Source organism: Cicer arietinum, chromosome 8 (genome assembly GCF_000331145.2).
Source record: "Cicer arietinum cultivar CDC Frontier isolate Library 1 chromosome 8, Cicar.CDCFrontier_v2.0, whole genome shotgun sequence".
In the NCBI taxonomy this organism is placed as follows: Eukaryota; Viridiplantae; Streptophyta; class Magnoliopsida; order Fabales; family Fabaceae; genus Cicer; species Cicer arietinum.
The window spans coordinates 23,958,102-23,974,133 of record NC_021167.2 but is presented as its reverse complement, the minus strand read 5'-3'; the positions used below and the strand labels follow the sequence as shown (position 1 = coordinate 23,974,133).

Sequence of the window (16,032 nt, the reverse complement as noted above, 5' to 3'; positions counted from 1 at the left end):
ACAGTTGGACCCAAGTAAATGACATTCTAGAATGTCAGACATTCTAGATGAAGAGTTGGTTGGGGGATGGGTGGGTGGATGTCAGTAATTAATAATCGGATTTCTTTATAAAATGCTATTGGATTTCTTTATAAAATGCTATCGGATTTCTTTGTTTCCAAACACTACACACTACACACTACAATCATCACTTTCTCTAAATTTTCACCATGACCAAATCCTTTGTTTTCTTCTGGTTTTTTTCTTTCTCCTTCTCAATGCAGGTAGTTATATATTTAAATTTCATTTTACTACTTTAGATACCTTCTTATTTGTTAAGATTTGGTTGATTTTGGATAATTTTACTTGTGCAGGAGGGAATGCTAATGGAGCAAAGTTGGTATGTTGCAAAACCTTCAACAAGTGAACGTGTACTCCATCTGAAAGATAGTTTAATATATAATTTTAAAAATGTACTCCATCTGAACGTGTACTTCGTATTTGTAAATATCGACATCTAACTAAATCAATAAAAAAGATAGTTTAATATATAATTTTAAAAAATATGTATATTGATAATTTTTTTAATTGGTTATTAAAATATAAAAAAACCATAAACAATACCCTTAAAAGACACGTATCACCCTCCATAATGTTTACCAAGAGATTTTCATAAAAGAATAATTTTGATAAATATTTTACATATTCAAACAAAAAAAAGTGAAATATTTGTTAATGAATATGTTTTTAGTTATTAAGAAGTTAATTCACACTTACGAGATGAGATTATAAGTTTAACTTGTCGATCTAAAAATATTTTTAATGAATAATTTGTAAGTATTTATATTAATACTCATCAAAACTTTTATTAAATAAAAAAAAAAACTAAAGTGGAAATATTCATATATCGTTGTTTATATTTTGTTAAGTTGATTAAGAAATTGAAATATTTAAGCTGTTGGAGATGAAAGTGAGGGCGCCTAAATGAAACAATAATTTATTTGGAAAAGAAAAACAGAAAGTGTATGTGATTTTGTGGACAAAAATAATGTAAGATTGATGATGGTCTAAGCAAGCACATAGATGAATGGGAGAAGAATCTCAAGACTTGTCCTCCCAAAACAACATAGTCATTGGTCGTTCCTCTCTTTCTCAACCTCACTCGACATAGGAACCTACATTACCTCCCTTCAATCATGCGCCCACAACACAAACCTCTCCAAAGGCAAACAAATCCATTCCCATTTGCTCAAAAATGCTTTCTTTGCATCCCCACTTGCCATCACCAGCCTCATCAACATGTACTCAAAGTGCACCCTTATCGACTATGCTTTCAGAGTCTTCAACTACCCAACCCATCATCAAAGAAACGTTTTTGCTTACAATGCAATCATTGCTGGATTCGTTTCCAACGGGCTTTCCCAATATGGGGTTCTTCTTTATAAACAAATGCGGTATCTGGGTATTGTTGTTCCTGATAAGTTCACTTTCCCATGTGTGATCAGAGCTTGTGGTGATGCTGAGGAGGATTTGGAGGTTAAGAAGATTCATGGCTTGTTGTTTAAACTTGGGTTGGAATTGGATGTTTTTGTTGGAAGTGCTTTGGTTATTACTTACTTGAAATTTGGATTTGTGGTGGATGCACATGAGGTGTTTGATGAATTGCCTGTTAGAGATGTTGTGCTTTGGAACTCAATGGTTAATGGGTATGCGCAGATTGGCCACTTTGAGGAGGCCTTGAGGGTGTTTAGGAGGATGGTGGAAAATGGGGTAGTTCCTTGTAGATATACAGTTACTGGTGTTTTGTCTATATATTCTGTGATAGGAGACTTTGACAATGGAAGAGCTGTTCATGGGTTTGTGATAAAAATGGGTTATGATTCTAGTGTTGTTGTTTCAAATGCACTGATTGATATGTATGGGAAATGCAAATGTGCTAGTGATGCCTTGAATGTATTTGAGATTATGGATGAGAAGGATATATTTTCATGGAACTCAGTAATATCAGTTCATCAACGGTGCAGTGATCATTATGGAACTTTGAGGCTTTTTGATAGGATGCTAGGCAATAGGGTTCAACCTGATTTAGTTACAGTTACAACAGTACTTCCAGCTTGCACTCATCTAGCAGCCTTGATGCATGGTAGAGAGATACATGGGTATATGATTGTAAATGGGTTGGGGAAGGAAGGAACAAATAACGAGTTTGATGATGTTCTATTGAACAATGCATTGATGGACATGTATGCAAAATGTGGAAATATGAGAGACGCTCACATGGTTTTTGATAACATGACAGAGAAGGATGTGGCCTCATGGAACATCATGATCACTGGTTTTGCAATGCACGGTTATGGTGACGAGGCATTAGATACGTTTTCTCGTATGCGTCAAGCTCAATTGGTACCAAATGAAATCAGTTTTGTTGGATTGTTGTCTGCGTGCAACCATGCTGGCATGGTGAAGGAAGGGCTTGAGTTTCTAGCTGAAATGGATTCAAAATATGGTGTACCTCCATCCATTGAACACTACACATGTGTGATTGACATGCTTTGTCGAGCAGGGAAGCTCAAGGAGGCTTACGATTTAATGCTAACGATGCCATTTAAGGGCGATCCTGTCGGATGGAGGGCTTTGCTAGCAGCATGCCGAATCCACAAGGATACAGACTTGGCTGAGATTGCAGCAAGTAAGGTGATTGAACTTGAGCCAGGTCATTGCGGAAATTATGTGTTGATGTCAAATGTTTATGGAGTGGTTGGTCGATACGAAGAAGTATCTGAGGTGAGACACACAATGAAGCAACACAATGTGAAGAAGAGACCAGGTTGTAGCTGGATTGAACTCATGAATGGTGTGCATGTATTTATAACGGGCGATAGGACACATCCCCAAACTGACTTTATCTATGCTGGTTTAAATTCATTGACTGCAGTTCTGCAAGAGCATGGATATGTCCGGTCAGTTTAGCATTTTCCAAAGAACCAAAGAAAGCTTAGGCATGCAGGTTTCAGATATGACAACATTGGTTAGCCATCTTGTAAATTGCAAAAGTTTAGGATATATTAATGGTAGAGCATTTATTCAGAACAAGGATTTTGGTTAACACAACCACTTACGTCCTCCCTACACTTAGGGAACCTTGTTTTTATCTCTCAAAACAATGAACAATTGCCGAACTTATGGCAACCATTGAACTTGGGACTAGATTTTTTCCATTCCATACATACATATAAAAGCACTAAGATGTAAATATGTCTCACATGCAAGGCAGAATTTCTTAGCTTAAGCTTAAACATAAATAGTCAAGGTGCATAAAAAATAAAACATTGAAGATCATAGTTCATACCAATAGGAATAGGAAAATAGACATAAAGATTAAAGACATTAACTGTTTTCACTTGGCACCAGTGCCTATTTCGTAGGTAATTAAATATATTTTCTAATGGGATATAAATCAGCTCAAAACACTATATATGGAGAATGTTATGAACAAAATACCAAAGATATACCTATACAGGTTCGAAGACAACACCATACTATTTTCACTTCAAACTTTATATTTTCAAGTTAATATGATCAACTAAGTAAAATACATTCAAAATTCAGCATAAAATCAAGTAATTACCAATACTAAACAGTCATCATCTCATCACAAACCCAACCACAACACTCAACAATAATAATAAAACAACAACTCTTCATAGTAATTAATACAAACACCTAACATGCATTGTTAATAATCAATGATACAAAATTAAGTAAGATTATCTCAAAACCCAAACATGCAAAACATGATCTCTAAGCACACCTAAGAGAGGTTTTAAGAGGGTTTTCTATGTTATCTTAAGAAGAGATTTGAGACCTCCAAAGTTTGATATTAATTCCTTTTTCTACAAGTGAAACTTTAACTCCTTTTCACGTTTCCATCTTCCTTCTCAACATGCAAGAAATTCTAAACTTCTTCTTCTATATTGAAATCTTAACTTTCCTTTTCTTCTTTCTATTTTCACTCTACCTCTTGGTCCTCTTTTACTCTAATATAGGTATGCGGGTGTTTCTATGATGAGATGATGGAATGAGGGAGCTTGAGAAGGACATGCAATGGAGTTAATGTGTTATCTCTTGTTTTTTTTCTCCTCTCTTCTTTTTTCCTCTTTTCCCTTCTTTCATCTTTTCTCTCTTTTTTTCCTCTTTATTTTCCTTGATATGTTACGGTTCTGTCATCCCTCCCTCTTTCTTTCTTTCATTATTTATTTATTATTATTATTATTTAACAATTGGGTTTTAAGTAAAGGGGAGTGTGATGGGAATTGTCAATTACGCCCACCCAAATCCTTACAAATGATAAATTTTGTTTTGACTACAAAATGGGATACTAGAAGTTGAATTTGAGATTTCTATTGGGTTTATTTCTAATTTATTCTCCAACTACAAAAAAAAAAAAAACACATTAATATGATCTTCCTAAACTAAATTTCACTTGATTAACTAACAATTATTTTTTTTATTAAGTAAGATCTAAGAGATTTGTATAAATATATGAATTACGATAATAAAATATAAATAATAGAATTATTAGTATAAATAAGAATAAATGGAATATACAATTTTTGAGGTATTACAAACCATGTTTGGGTTTTAATTTGTTAGAATTAAATTAAACCGAGTTGAACTCCATTTGGTTCAAGTGTTTTTTTTTTCTTCAATTTTTTTACATACTTTATTTATTTTGATATTTGATCTAATTTTTAAAATATTGCTTAATGAATTTTTTTAGAGATTTGATGAAAACTTAAAATGAGCAAATTAGGAAGAAAAACAAAGAATATTTCAAGTCAAGACTTTATAATAGTTTTTAGTTTTATTTGTGTTTAATTTGAATTGTAATAATTTTAGTTAAGTGGTGTAACCTAATATCAGTTTAGAGAATTAGTTTTTGGTCCATTTTAGGAATAAGGTAAATCATTTAAATATCTTGTAAGAGTCTCATTTGAATAACTTTGAAATAAATTAGAATTTCTCTAACAATAGTTGTGAGTGATGTGTGTCTCCTCTTTGAATTCTTGCATTAAAACTTGTTTGAATCTTATCAATGAATTCCTTACCATTGTGGCACATTGACTTATCAATTATATTTGATTGTGACACCTTCTTTATCATCTCTATCTAATCCATGTGTTGTTTGTTTATTTTCCCTTTTATTTTACCACTTTATCTCAATAAATCATTTGGTTAGATTTTCAATCTCATGTGTAAGCACTCAAATCTACCTCAAGATTAGTCCATAATTCTCTTCTATTATCATTAGATTGACGTAAAATATATAATATCTCAACATAATCAATTAACAACATACATAATTTCTCATAAAAATTATTTTCGATTAAATCATAAAGAATAAAAATCACTTTTCATTAAGATAAACAAAATACAAAATAACTTTGTTTTTTGTTGTATATTTTAAAATATCTCCAAACAAAATCTCTAAATTATTTAATATTAAAATATATATTTCTTTATAACTCATTATTTGAATCACATTTCCTTTTTGGTGATGTTTGATTGGGCCAGCAGGGAGTTGTTGTGCTACAAAGATGTTCCTAGTCATAGTGAGAAAGAGCTTTTGAAGGCAGTGTCCAAACAAACTGTCTCGGTACCCCTGAAGTTTTATGTGGCATTACCTTGGGAGCTTCTTATCCTATTATTTGAGTATATATAATTAGTACGATTGAAAGTGAGAAAATCAAGTATATTAGGATTAATAAGTTATTGTTAAGTACTTATAGCCTATTTTTTTATTACCATGTTGTTTGTATGCTTATATAGGGCTATAATGTAGTCTAGAGTATCTAAGATATCATATGGTCTTAAATTAGTTTATGTATTATGTAATAGAAGACTAGTTACACCTTTTACATTTTCTTGTAATTTTGACCAATAATTACTTTAATTAAGATTTAAATTTTATTTCTTTTAAATAATTTATTTTTAATTAAAATTTATGAATCAGTTAAATTCAATCATTTGATTAATTATTTAAATTTTGTATATTTTATAATTAATATTTTAAGTATTCTTTTGAGTAGGAATAAGTATTTGTCAAGAATAGATGTAGTTATTCACAATAAGAAAATATCCTTTGTAGTATATATTTTTTGTGTATAGATAAAATAATATAATTATAACTAGAAACTTACAAATAATCATCTCAAGTTCAATCTATGAATATAATATTTAACCTAATAATATCGACATTTGTGATTGAACTTATATTTTAGAATTAATTTCTAATATTTTTACAGAAGAGAAATTTTACAACTTCTACAAAATATATTTTTTATAATAAAAAATTCAAAAGTTTAAACTTTACAAACTAACATAATAAGTATGTCTTAGTCATTTAGTTATGCAATAATTAAAATTGATTTTGAGTTAATTGATTTTATAAAATTGATTTTAATCAAAAGTAAATTAAATGTATGTGATTTCTGTTTGGATATCTTTAAGCAAAAGTGAATTGATTATTAATTTTTAGTGTAAAAATCACATTTGAACGGAAAATAGCAATTCGTTCAAATTGCGCTATACAATAGTGGTAGATAGTTGACAACATTTTGTACTAAATAGCAAATCGCAGAACAATAGCAACTTCTTCAAATTTTGCTACACTATAGCACTACAACGCACTATTTAACAACACTGGTCAATACGGAACAAGTCTGTATATGAATTTAAAGCACAAGGACCAAACCTGCTCGTCTGCAAATATCTTGAAGGCAAGGAAGTGAAAAAAGGTAGGCATTGGAGCATTGTCATCAGTTTTTTCCTGTGCACCACAAAACCAATATAAGAAACCACTTATAAAAAAACACATCAAACCACCCGTATTGTTTATAATTCTGACTTCAAAGTGATCATTGGGATGATCATTGATCATCCATGCATGAATTTAAGACGGTATTACCCTAATACTGTTATGCAACACAGAAATTGTTATTATTACATATAAGTTCATTGTGCTAGAAACTCTTAACTGTTACTGGTAAACTAGTTTATGGACCTGTAAAGATTAGTGCATAGAAAGTTACCACCAGTTCAAATTAGGAATGCAATTCAGTTCAAGTTCAAAAAAAAAATGGGAAAAACAATAGCCAGGTTTTAGAACTAGCCAAAACTTCTGTCGATAAAAAATATAATGATGCATTTATTCACAAAATATACCTTTAGTCTATCATAACACCACCAGAAATATGCTAAAAATTTCTCTTCACAGATTTCCACACTGCAGAAGTAACAAGCATAATGCAGAAGTAATAAATCTACTATGCTGCAGAAGTAATAAATCATAGCATAATAGCCATGCTGCAAAAGATGAACTAAAAGGCAGCATATGATGTATTTTAGTAGGTCCACCAAAATTTGGTAAAACATAGAAGCACAAGAATGACGATATAAGAGTGAAAATGATTCATTGATTGAGGTATTGTATATATATGGTGAGAGAGCATCATAGCTTCTATTAAGTTCTGTTACAACAGCGTGACTGAATGTGCTGACTCAACTCAACAACTGAACAGCTAAGCACACATATAAGCTACTATGTACTAATTACAAGCTATTACTCTAAATAGCTGCCAACAGGAAAGATTAATTTTTTATTACAAGCCATTCCAATATGAACAGATTAATCAGAATTCATGGTTAATTATATGACCCTAGACAAAGTAAATGACAGATGGAGATTATAAGAAATAGTAAAAATGTCGGATTATAGAAAGCGAATGTATTCAATATGCAAAATAACACAAGTTGAATACTTAATTAATAGGTCATGGAAATAAAGTCAATGAAAACATTTGAGATACTCACCCATCTAAACGAAATCTTTCTCGTATATCAATTAGATGAGGAGAAGTGAAAAGCCCGGTGCGCAAACCACAGTTGCGTAATATAGATTCTGTGAAGGTGCATGTAGATCCCTACGGAAGCAAGGTGCAAAAACAAAACGTACATCACTACGGATGCAAGAATAAAAATACATGAAACTGGAAATACAAAGTCACTATTCTGCCTAAGAAACCACAAAGGCACAATATGTTCTATTTGGATATTTTAAATTGATCCAAATAAAATGGAACTGGATGACGTAAAGTGAAAAGGAGTGGTAAATGTAAGATTTGATCTCATACATCCAAAATTGAAGGGAAAGGAAATGAAGAAAGACGATGAAATGAGATGGTATAGATTCCATCATATCCCACTCCCTTCCACTCATTTTTTAAATATATAAATAAAAAACCTTCATTAGTTATCACTCTATTCCACCATATTCTATCGATCCAAATAAAGTTTAAGACACACCCATATCACACACTTCAGCTAGCTAACTAGTTAGATCCAAAAAGACTGTATTTGAAAGAGTTTATCTACGATTTATTTTGACACAACATTTTGAAGAAGCTTAATTTTTGTTTTGATACATCATCTACGATTTGGTAATTTGAGCTTATCTTACATATGAGAAGAACTATAATAAGAGTTTATCAAAATAACTTATGAGACGTAAATAAAAAGTATTTTTCAGCATAATTTTTTCTGGTAGTTTATAATTATAACTTACAATTTATATAATATTGGTATAATCACATTAATTCATTCTTATTTGTAAAAATAGGCTATATACATAAGTATTTTTAATTACAATAAACAGTAAATAAATTGTTTATTCAATCAAAACAATTGTTTAGTCAAACACACTCTTATATATGTACTTTTTTTCAGAATAAAATATAAAAAGTTAATTAATACTTCTTGAAATAAAATATAATTAAATTTAATAACTTATCTTCTAATAAAATATAATTAAATTTAATATCAACACCACTGCGCCTGGACCACTGTTTTTTATTTATTTTTTTTATAAATATATATTTGAGATATTTATTTTGATTGAATATGAGACATATTTTCCGAAAATAAATAAATGGATTAACATACATAGCATCCCATCTTAGACATAGCGTAAGGAAGGGTGAGAACACCGGCACCAACCATGGCTGTGATATTGTGAAAAGCAGAGTACCACCATTTGGCTTTTCTTGAAGCCGTAACGGGAAGCCACTCATTAATGGCTTTCTGTCTAGCCGCATCATCATTCTCCATATTTCTTCTCCTTTCTTTTATTCAGTTTATGTTTTTTTCTTTCAATATCATATTTCCTTAAGCAATTAAACAATGTAATGTAACCAATTAATCACTTCTTATAAGGTCTTACAGCTATCAAGCTCGATCTTCATAATTATCTCATGCTATGTAATTCAAAAAGTGTCATTAGTTTCACAAACTGTGGAAACTATATGAAGTTGGAAGCGTTACTATAAATAGCACTTGTGCTACCCAACGATCTACTTTTTCGCTAAAAACATGACTCGGTCAACTATACCTCTAGTTAGTTATTACAGTTAGTAACTGTTTTTTTTAATAATATTTTTTTTTACCGTAAAGTTTGAATCTGATACATAATATTCAGTTTAATAATTTAGATATTTGTCGGTTGAGTTAAACTTTATAATTAATTTAGACAAAATTTATTAATCCATGACATATGTTATTACATCCAAAACATATGTTAAAAAGAAATATTGATTTTATTTTTGGATGTCTACTTCTTACGTTCTTACATGATATTTCATATCTACATTGTTCACTTTATCATCCGATTGTCTTTTGTTGTATAAATCATGTAATAGGAACAATTATATTATTTTTTCTACAAAATATGAATAGTTCTTTACATCATAAAATTATTATATAAAAAATCACACATTTTAAAAGTGACTCATTTACAAAATAACATATGAATCATTCTTTCAATTTTTAATATAATATTAATTACTTTTTTTAAAATATATCATCTAATTAATATTATATGTATCACTCTCAATTTACTATTTTTCATTTTGTATTCACATTCATTTAATTCTTCTACTAATTATAATTATTAGACATCCAAACATAATTTTAATAATTTTAAGGGTATTTCATTTGAGCCATAAAAAGCGGCCATTATTATTTTTAGGTGTTTCGTTTTCTACTCCCAAATAATAATAATAATAATAATAATAATAATAATAATAATATTTATTAATAATTGAAAATGAGCTGAAGTACAGGTTTCATATATCTGTAGCTGTAAGTCACTATTTTTTTTTTTAATCAAACTGTAAGTAACAAACTAACAAAGCTTATGGTACTATGAATTTATGTTATACACTGAATCACTAACATTGAGACCCTCTTAGGGCCCACTTTACATTTTACGAAGTACTTCTCAGTAAAATAAAATAAAAAACATTGATAAAGTGTTTTGCCTTGGCTTATTAATCTTACATAATAGCAGGCTCATATACACATATAATAACATTTATTTTAACTAAATTACTAAAACACTTTAGAACTATGTTTTGACAGTGTGCAACTGTTTGCATCTTCCAAAGCCTGCCCTTGTGCTCCAAAAGAAAAATACCTGTTCATCAATTTCTTATTGAATGTTCTCTGCTTATTATATTTCAACTCTAAGGTACCATTGGAGCAAGAGGGTCCAATTGTATCAACATGTTTTTCCTTATTGTTTGAAGAATCAGATAAATTATCCAATTTTGGCTTTACCTTAATTACACCTTGCATTAGTCCTGCAGTGAAATATTTTTTAGCAGTTGGATTTGGAAGTGATAAAGTTCTTATAGATAATGTTCTTTTGTTGTTTGGAAGTGAACACTGATTTTTTGAGTATCTTTGCCTTAATGTCATTGGAAAATCTTCCAAATTTTTCCTTGAACTTATAGAATCAACAGAAATATTATCATCATCTTCAAATTCTGAGGCTGATGCTTTTGTCTCTCTTTTCCTATGCAACTTGAGAAGATTCTTTAACCGTTTCGCAGCCGAATTAACAGAACTAGTAGTCTTGCTGTTACATGAGGAACTTGAATCATTGTCTACTTCAATTGAAAATGAATTTGATTCTGTTTCTAAACTTGCTTGATCATTATTGACAATTCTATCAGATGAATTCTCAATGCATGTGTACAATAATATCTCAGCATCTGATATACTAAATGAAGTTCCAGGACTATTTCCAATAACACCATGATGAGTTTTCATATGATTCACAATTGCATTTCTTGTCACACAATCTTCACAATTAGATATTCCACCAGCTGAAATCAACTGCTTGATTAAAAATTCAGAAGTTCCTGATATCGGTCGTTGTTTCAAATAATCCAAAGGAGTCATTCCATCAGTGTCGCGGACATTTAAATCGATCGATCGAACTGACATAAGTGATTCCACTACATCACATTTGACATCATGAATGACAGCTACATGAAGAGGTGTTCTACCAGCATTGTTCTTAACATTGATTATGTCTTTCATGTTCGTGATCTTTTCGGTTAGTAATAACTGTTTCATGAGCTCGGCGTGCTTGTCGAGTCTGCAGAAACCAGGGCTTTTGAAACCATACACTGCCATATGAAGAAAAGTGTCTCCATTGTGATTGGTTAACATTGTTAATGAAGGAGATGCTTCAATCAGAAGCTCTACCACAGGAAAGTGACCTCTGTAACAAGCCACATGTAATGCTGTATTGCCTTGAGAATCAGTAGAGTTTATAATATCAGGTGATTGATCAATTAGATTTCTTACCACCTGCATAAAAGTAAGTTTGGATATATACTGAGTTTTTGTAGCATTAATTAACTGATTCAAAAAGATAATCAAACCTGAAAGGCAGTGGCAGAAATAAAATAAGTTTCCTATTATTCCTATACAAGATAGAGTGAATCGTCATTTTAGTCCCTCGAATTATTTCAGCCGAACAATTTTAGTCTCTATCACATTATAAGGCTGGTCAATATTGTTTCTAAAAGACTAATATAATTGAAGATTTTTAATTTCAGTATTAAATTGTCTGACCTCTATAACTTTTGAGACAAAATTGGTTGTACAAGATTGAGTGAATCGTCATTTTAATCCCTCAAATAATTTGGGTCGAATAATTTAGCTGCTGAAATTGACAAATTAGAAAATCGTGTCTAAAATTGAAAATTTTCTATATCACTTTATAACGTTGGTTAATATTGCTTCTATTTTAGATTATACATGCATACTAAGGCTTGTTTGTATAAACAACTTAATTAAGAGTTTATGTGATTAATGCTTATCACATAAGTTATGTATAATTTACTTCTCTGACAAAAAATCAAACCAAATTCAAACTTTTTTTATATAAAGCATAACCTATTTTCATAAGTTATGCTGGTGAGCTTGTGGAAACAAGCTGAAAACAATTTATGAACAACTATGTCATAAGCTATTTCTATATAAAGTCAAATAAATCAATCCAGACAAAACAAAACCTAAGTGATATGAGTGTCTCACCTCAACCTGGCCTCTTCCAGCTGCTGAATGCAAGACAGTGCATCCATGAGCATCTCTATAAGACAAAATCTGAGAATCACTTCCTAAAAGTAGCTTCTTCTTCAGTATTTCCCAATTCCCTCCTCTAGCAGCAGCATGAATAGCTCTATTCACTATCTCCCTCTTGAAAACTCCACCAACTTCATCCAATTCAATAGCACAATCTTTTGTCAAGAGAGCAAAATGAAGAACAAGATTGAATACCTCACAATTCTTACTCCTAGCTGCAGCATAAAACATATCAGTAACACCATACTCTCCTTCACCAAAAACCAAAAAAGGATCTCTTCTCAACAATTCATCAACAAATTCAACATCACCAGAAGAAGCAGCTGTGTACAAAAGCCATCCACCATAACCAGAAGTAATAAGAGAATTTTTTCCTTTTCCATTTTCTGTTTCACACTCAACAAAAAGCTTCTTTGCAACATGAGACCTGCACTTGGAAACATGTTCAAACTGAGCTTCATCGTCCCAGACGGTTTCGAGGCGTCGAATTCGACGAAGAGAAGTGAGTTTGATGAGAAGATTTGTGTCAAGATGGAGAAGCTCAGTGACTAAATCATAGAGACCATTTGCAGCTGCTAAGTCAATAGGTGATGCATACCACCATTGGTGTCCTGTGCTTTCCCAACGAAGAGGAAAGGTATGAGAAGGTGCCATGATTCTTTTACAACACTCACTACTATGTTCTTAGGATTAAGGAACAAAGCAAAGTGGCTTTTTATAAAAGTGTAAAGTGGAAAAATCATTCAACTAATTCAATACAGGTTATGCTTTTATGTTTATTCTTCTATTGGATGTTGAAACTCAAAGTTACTGGAAAAGTAATAATGAGATCAAAAATCCACATGAAAAGGAAAAAACTTAAATATCACGTTAAGTAAATGTGATTTTTATTTTATTAGTTGATTCCGTAAAAATGAATTAGATTTAATATAAATAGCATAAATTTTTTGATAATATTTTTAATATGGATTTCTTAAAATGGTGTAAATGCAATTATAGATTTTATATTAATAAATAATATTGTAACATTTTATGAAGATTTATTTAAAAAATAAAGATAAATTTTTAAGTTTTAATTCAATTTATAAATACCCATATTATTATAAAGTTTCTAACGATTGTGTGAATGGATAAAAATAAAATAAAGATTCTCGTGTGAGAAGCATTTGATTTGGAGAGAAAGTTAAGAAAGCAAGTAGTGTTGTAGGGTGATGTTGGTAGCAAAAACAAATTGTTGGCTGGCTGCAGGCTGAATGGTGTGATTAGAAGATAATAAAAGAAACCAACCTCAAAAACTGTTGTTGCATGATGTTATTGTTATATGACAAATTCAGGAAAAGGATTTGTGAGGAGGAAGAGGTATTTCTTATCTATAGTGGGGATAAAGTTAAAAAGAAGGATCGAGAATCTCTAGTCTTTTGAGCTCACTCGACATCCAAAGGATATTTAATTAGATGAAATTTTTGCAACTTGTGTGCTACATTGCACGATAAATATAATTAATTATGTTTTTTTGTTATAAATGTTTTTTATTTTATTTTATGGGTTCACCTTCTTTCACAATATTAATTTTGTTTGTTAAGTACAAAATGCCTCTCTTTTTTTTTTACTTAAAAAATATATAATTAATTTTTTATATATATAAAACTAATATTGTCGGTTTAAATATTAAATTAGTTACTTTAATATTAATTGAACAAAAATATTATACAAAATCCATTATATTAATTATCATAACAATTAATTTATTACAAAAATATTATTTATTTACCAATGAATATATAAATACAACTAATAATACACATATTACCAACATCATGTTCATTAATTATAACAACAATTAATCAACCTTTAGGTGATTTAGAAATGTCTTATAATAATGACTTTCAATTAATCCATAAATTTTTACATTCGTACTATGAGGCAAAATTGATCACTTTAATAATTAACAAACTTTTATAATATTTAATCCGATATATTGTTTCCTATTTGTAATTGGCTCCACGGGAGTGAGAGAGACATCGGAGATGTCACAAGTTGAGGATAAGATGTGGAATTTTTATTTTTATTGAGGATATTTTTGTAATTTCACTTACATTAAAGTTCCTATGAACTTATTTATTTGGAAATTACTCCTACCAAAACCAAAGCTCAATTAATAGATGAAAGATATTTGGGTCTTTTCCATTATCTATAATCATAAATCAATTTAGTTGTTACACATTTATCAATAAATAGAATAATATTAAGTAGGTCTACCGTAAAATTAATATAACAATTAATGTTAATCAAATTCCACTCATATCAATAGATTGATCAATAGCCAATCTAATTTAATTCACATTTTTTGTAAGTCTCGCGCACATCAAACAAGATGGTTGAAAGTTTTTTTTAAGCTTTGTTTATGAATTTAAAAGCGAACGGAAGGGAAGACTTCTGAGGGAGAGGAAAAAAAATAATATAAATTTTGTAGAGAATGAATATATAGAGAATGATAAGAAGATGTTTATAATTAATATACTTTTAATTTATAGAGTATTATAATAATATAAAAAATTGTATGAATTATTTGTCTGACTCTTTCAAAATCTTCCTTCAATACAATTTTTAAATTTAACAAAATAAGAGAAGATTTTGTATTTATAAATAAACACAAAAGGTTCAAAACTATCTCTTCTTAGAGCTCTTCATTCCTTTTATTTATTCCTTCCTAAATTTTAAAGACATCTCTTCAATTTTTCTGCAAACTCGCAGACAAAATCTTAACCATTGACTATTCCTCTTTGTTTATAACTTTAATATATTTTTTAAAACTATCAAAGTTAATAATTAATTGTTATGTTAATATTTTTTGGGTCTTAATTTCCTAAAATTAAGAGTAATATGATTCAACCCAACAAGAGTTGATGGATAAGTAGATTGAGTTATTTATTTTAATATTTTTTTGACAGGGAGTCATTTTTTTAAGATTAAAAATAAAATAAAAAAGTATAAATAATTTGGAAAAAAACAATAAAATATATGAAATCATATATTTCCTCATGAAATAAAAATTAATCAACAAAACTTAAATATATTTATGTTGCTGACATTTCTTTTTAATGTAGCTCATCTTTTTAAATGATATAAACAGTTCTAATTTGTTATTGATTAACAGTTTAAAAGTGTAGCCGTACAATTGCCAGACTGTGTAATCGGGATTGGAAAATGATTGTTTAATTTTTTTATAAAAATATGTGTAAACTAATTTATAATGCAGTTATCGTTGATAAATTTTTTAAAATAATTAATATACATGGAATAAGTTGTCGTTAATAGACAATTTAAAATAACTATTATACACAAGGTAAGTTGCAGTTGATAAAAAATTTAAAATAACTATTATACATAGGATAAATTGTTGCTGATAAAAATTTAAAATAATTATTATGTAAGAAATAAATTGTCAATGATAAAAAATTTAAATTAATTATTATATACAAGACAAGTAGTTACTTTAAAAATCCAACTTTAAAATTACTCCCTGCTAATTAAGAATGAATAATGACTCAGAATTTTTTT

The 16,032-nt window shown here is 29.6% G+C and overlaps 1 protein-coding gene and 1 long non-coding RNA gene across 2 annotated transcripts in view; both read right to left on the bottom strand.

The window, feature by feature from the left end:
• Positions 1-8,164, bottom strand: part of LOC101493600 (uncharacterized) — a 15,577-nt gene extending 7,413 nt beyond the window's left edge. Inside the window, exons 1-3 of the long non-coding RNA XR_012161708.1 lie at positions 7,852-8,164; positions 7,204-7,264; positions 6,734-6,808 (exon numbers count right to left, since the gene is read on the bottom strand). This is a non-coding gene — a long non-coding RNA (uncharacterized lncRNA). The remainder of the gene's footprint in view (positions 1-6,733; positions 6,809-7,203; positions 7,265-7,851) is intronic.
• A 2,045-nt stretch (positions 8,165-10,209) lies between these two features.
• Positions 10,210-13,333, bottom strand: LOC101495077 (uncharacterized). The gene is made up of 2 exons (XM_012719225.3): positions 12,424-13,333; positions 10,210-11,691 (listed from the first exon to the last, which is right to left on the bottom strand). The coding sequence occupies exons 1-2, from the start codon at positions 13,123-13,125 to the stop codon at positions 10,423-10,425; spliced, it is 1,971 nt and encodes a 656-aa protein (XP_012574679.1). The 5' UTR covers positions 13,126-13,333; the 3' UTR covers positions 10,210-10,422.
• Between the last annotated feature and the right edge of the window lie 2,699 nt (positions 13,334-16,032).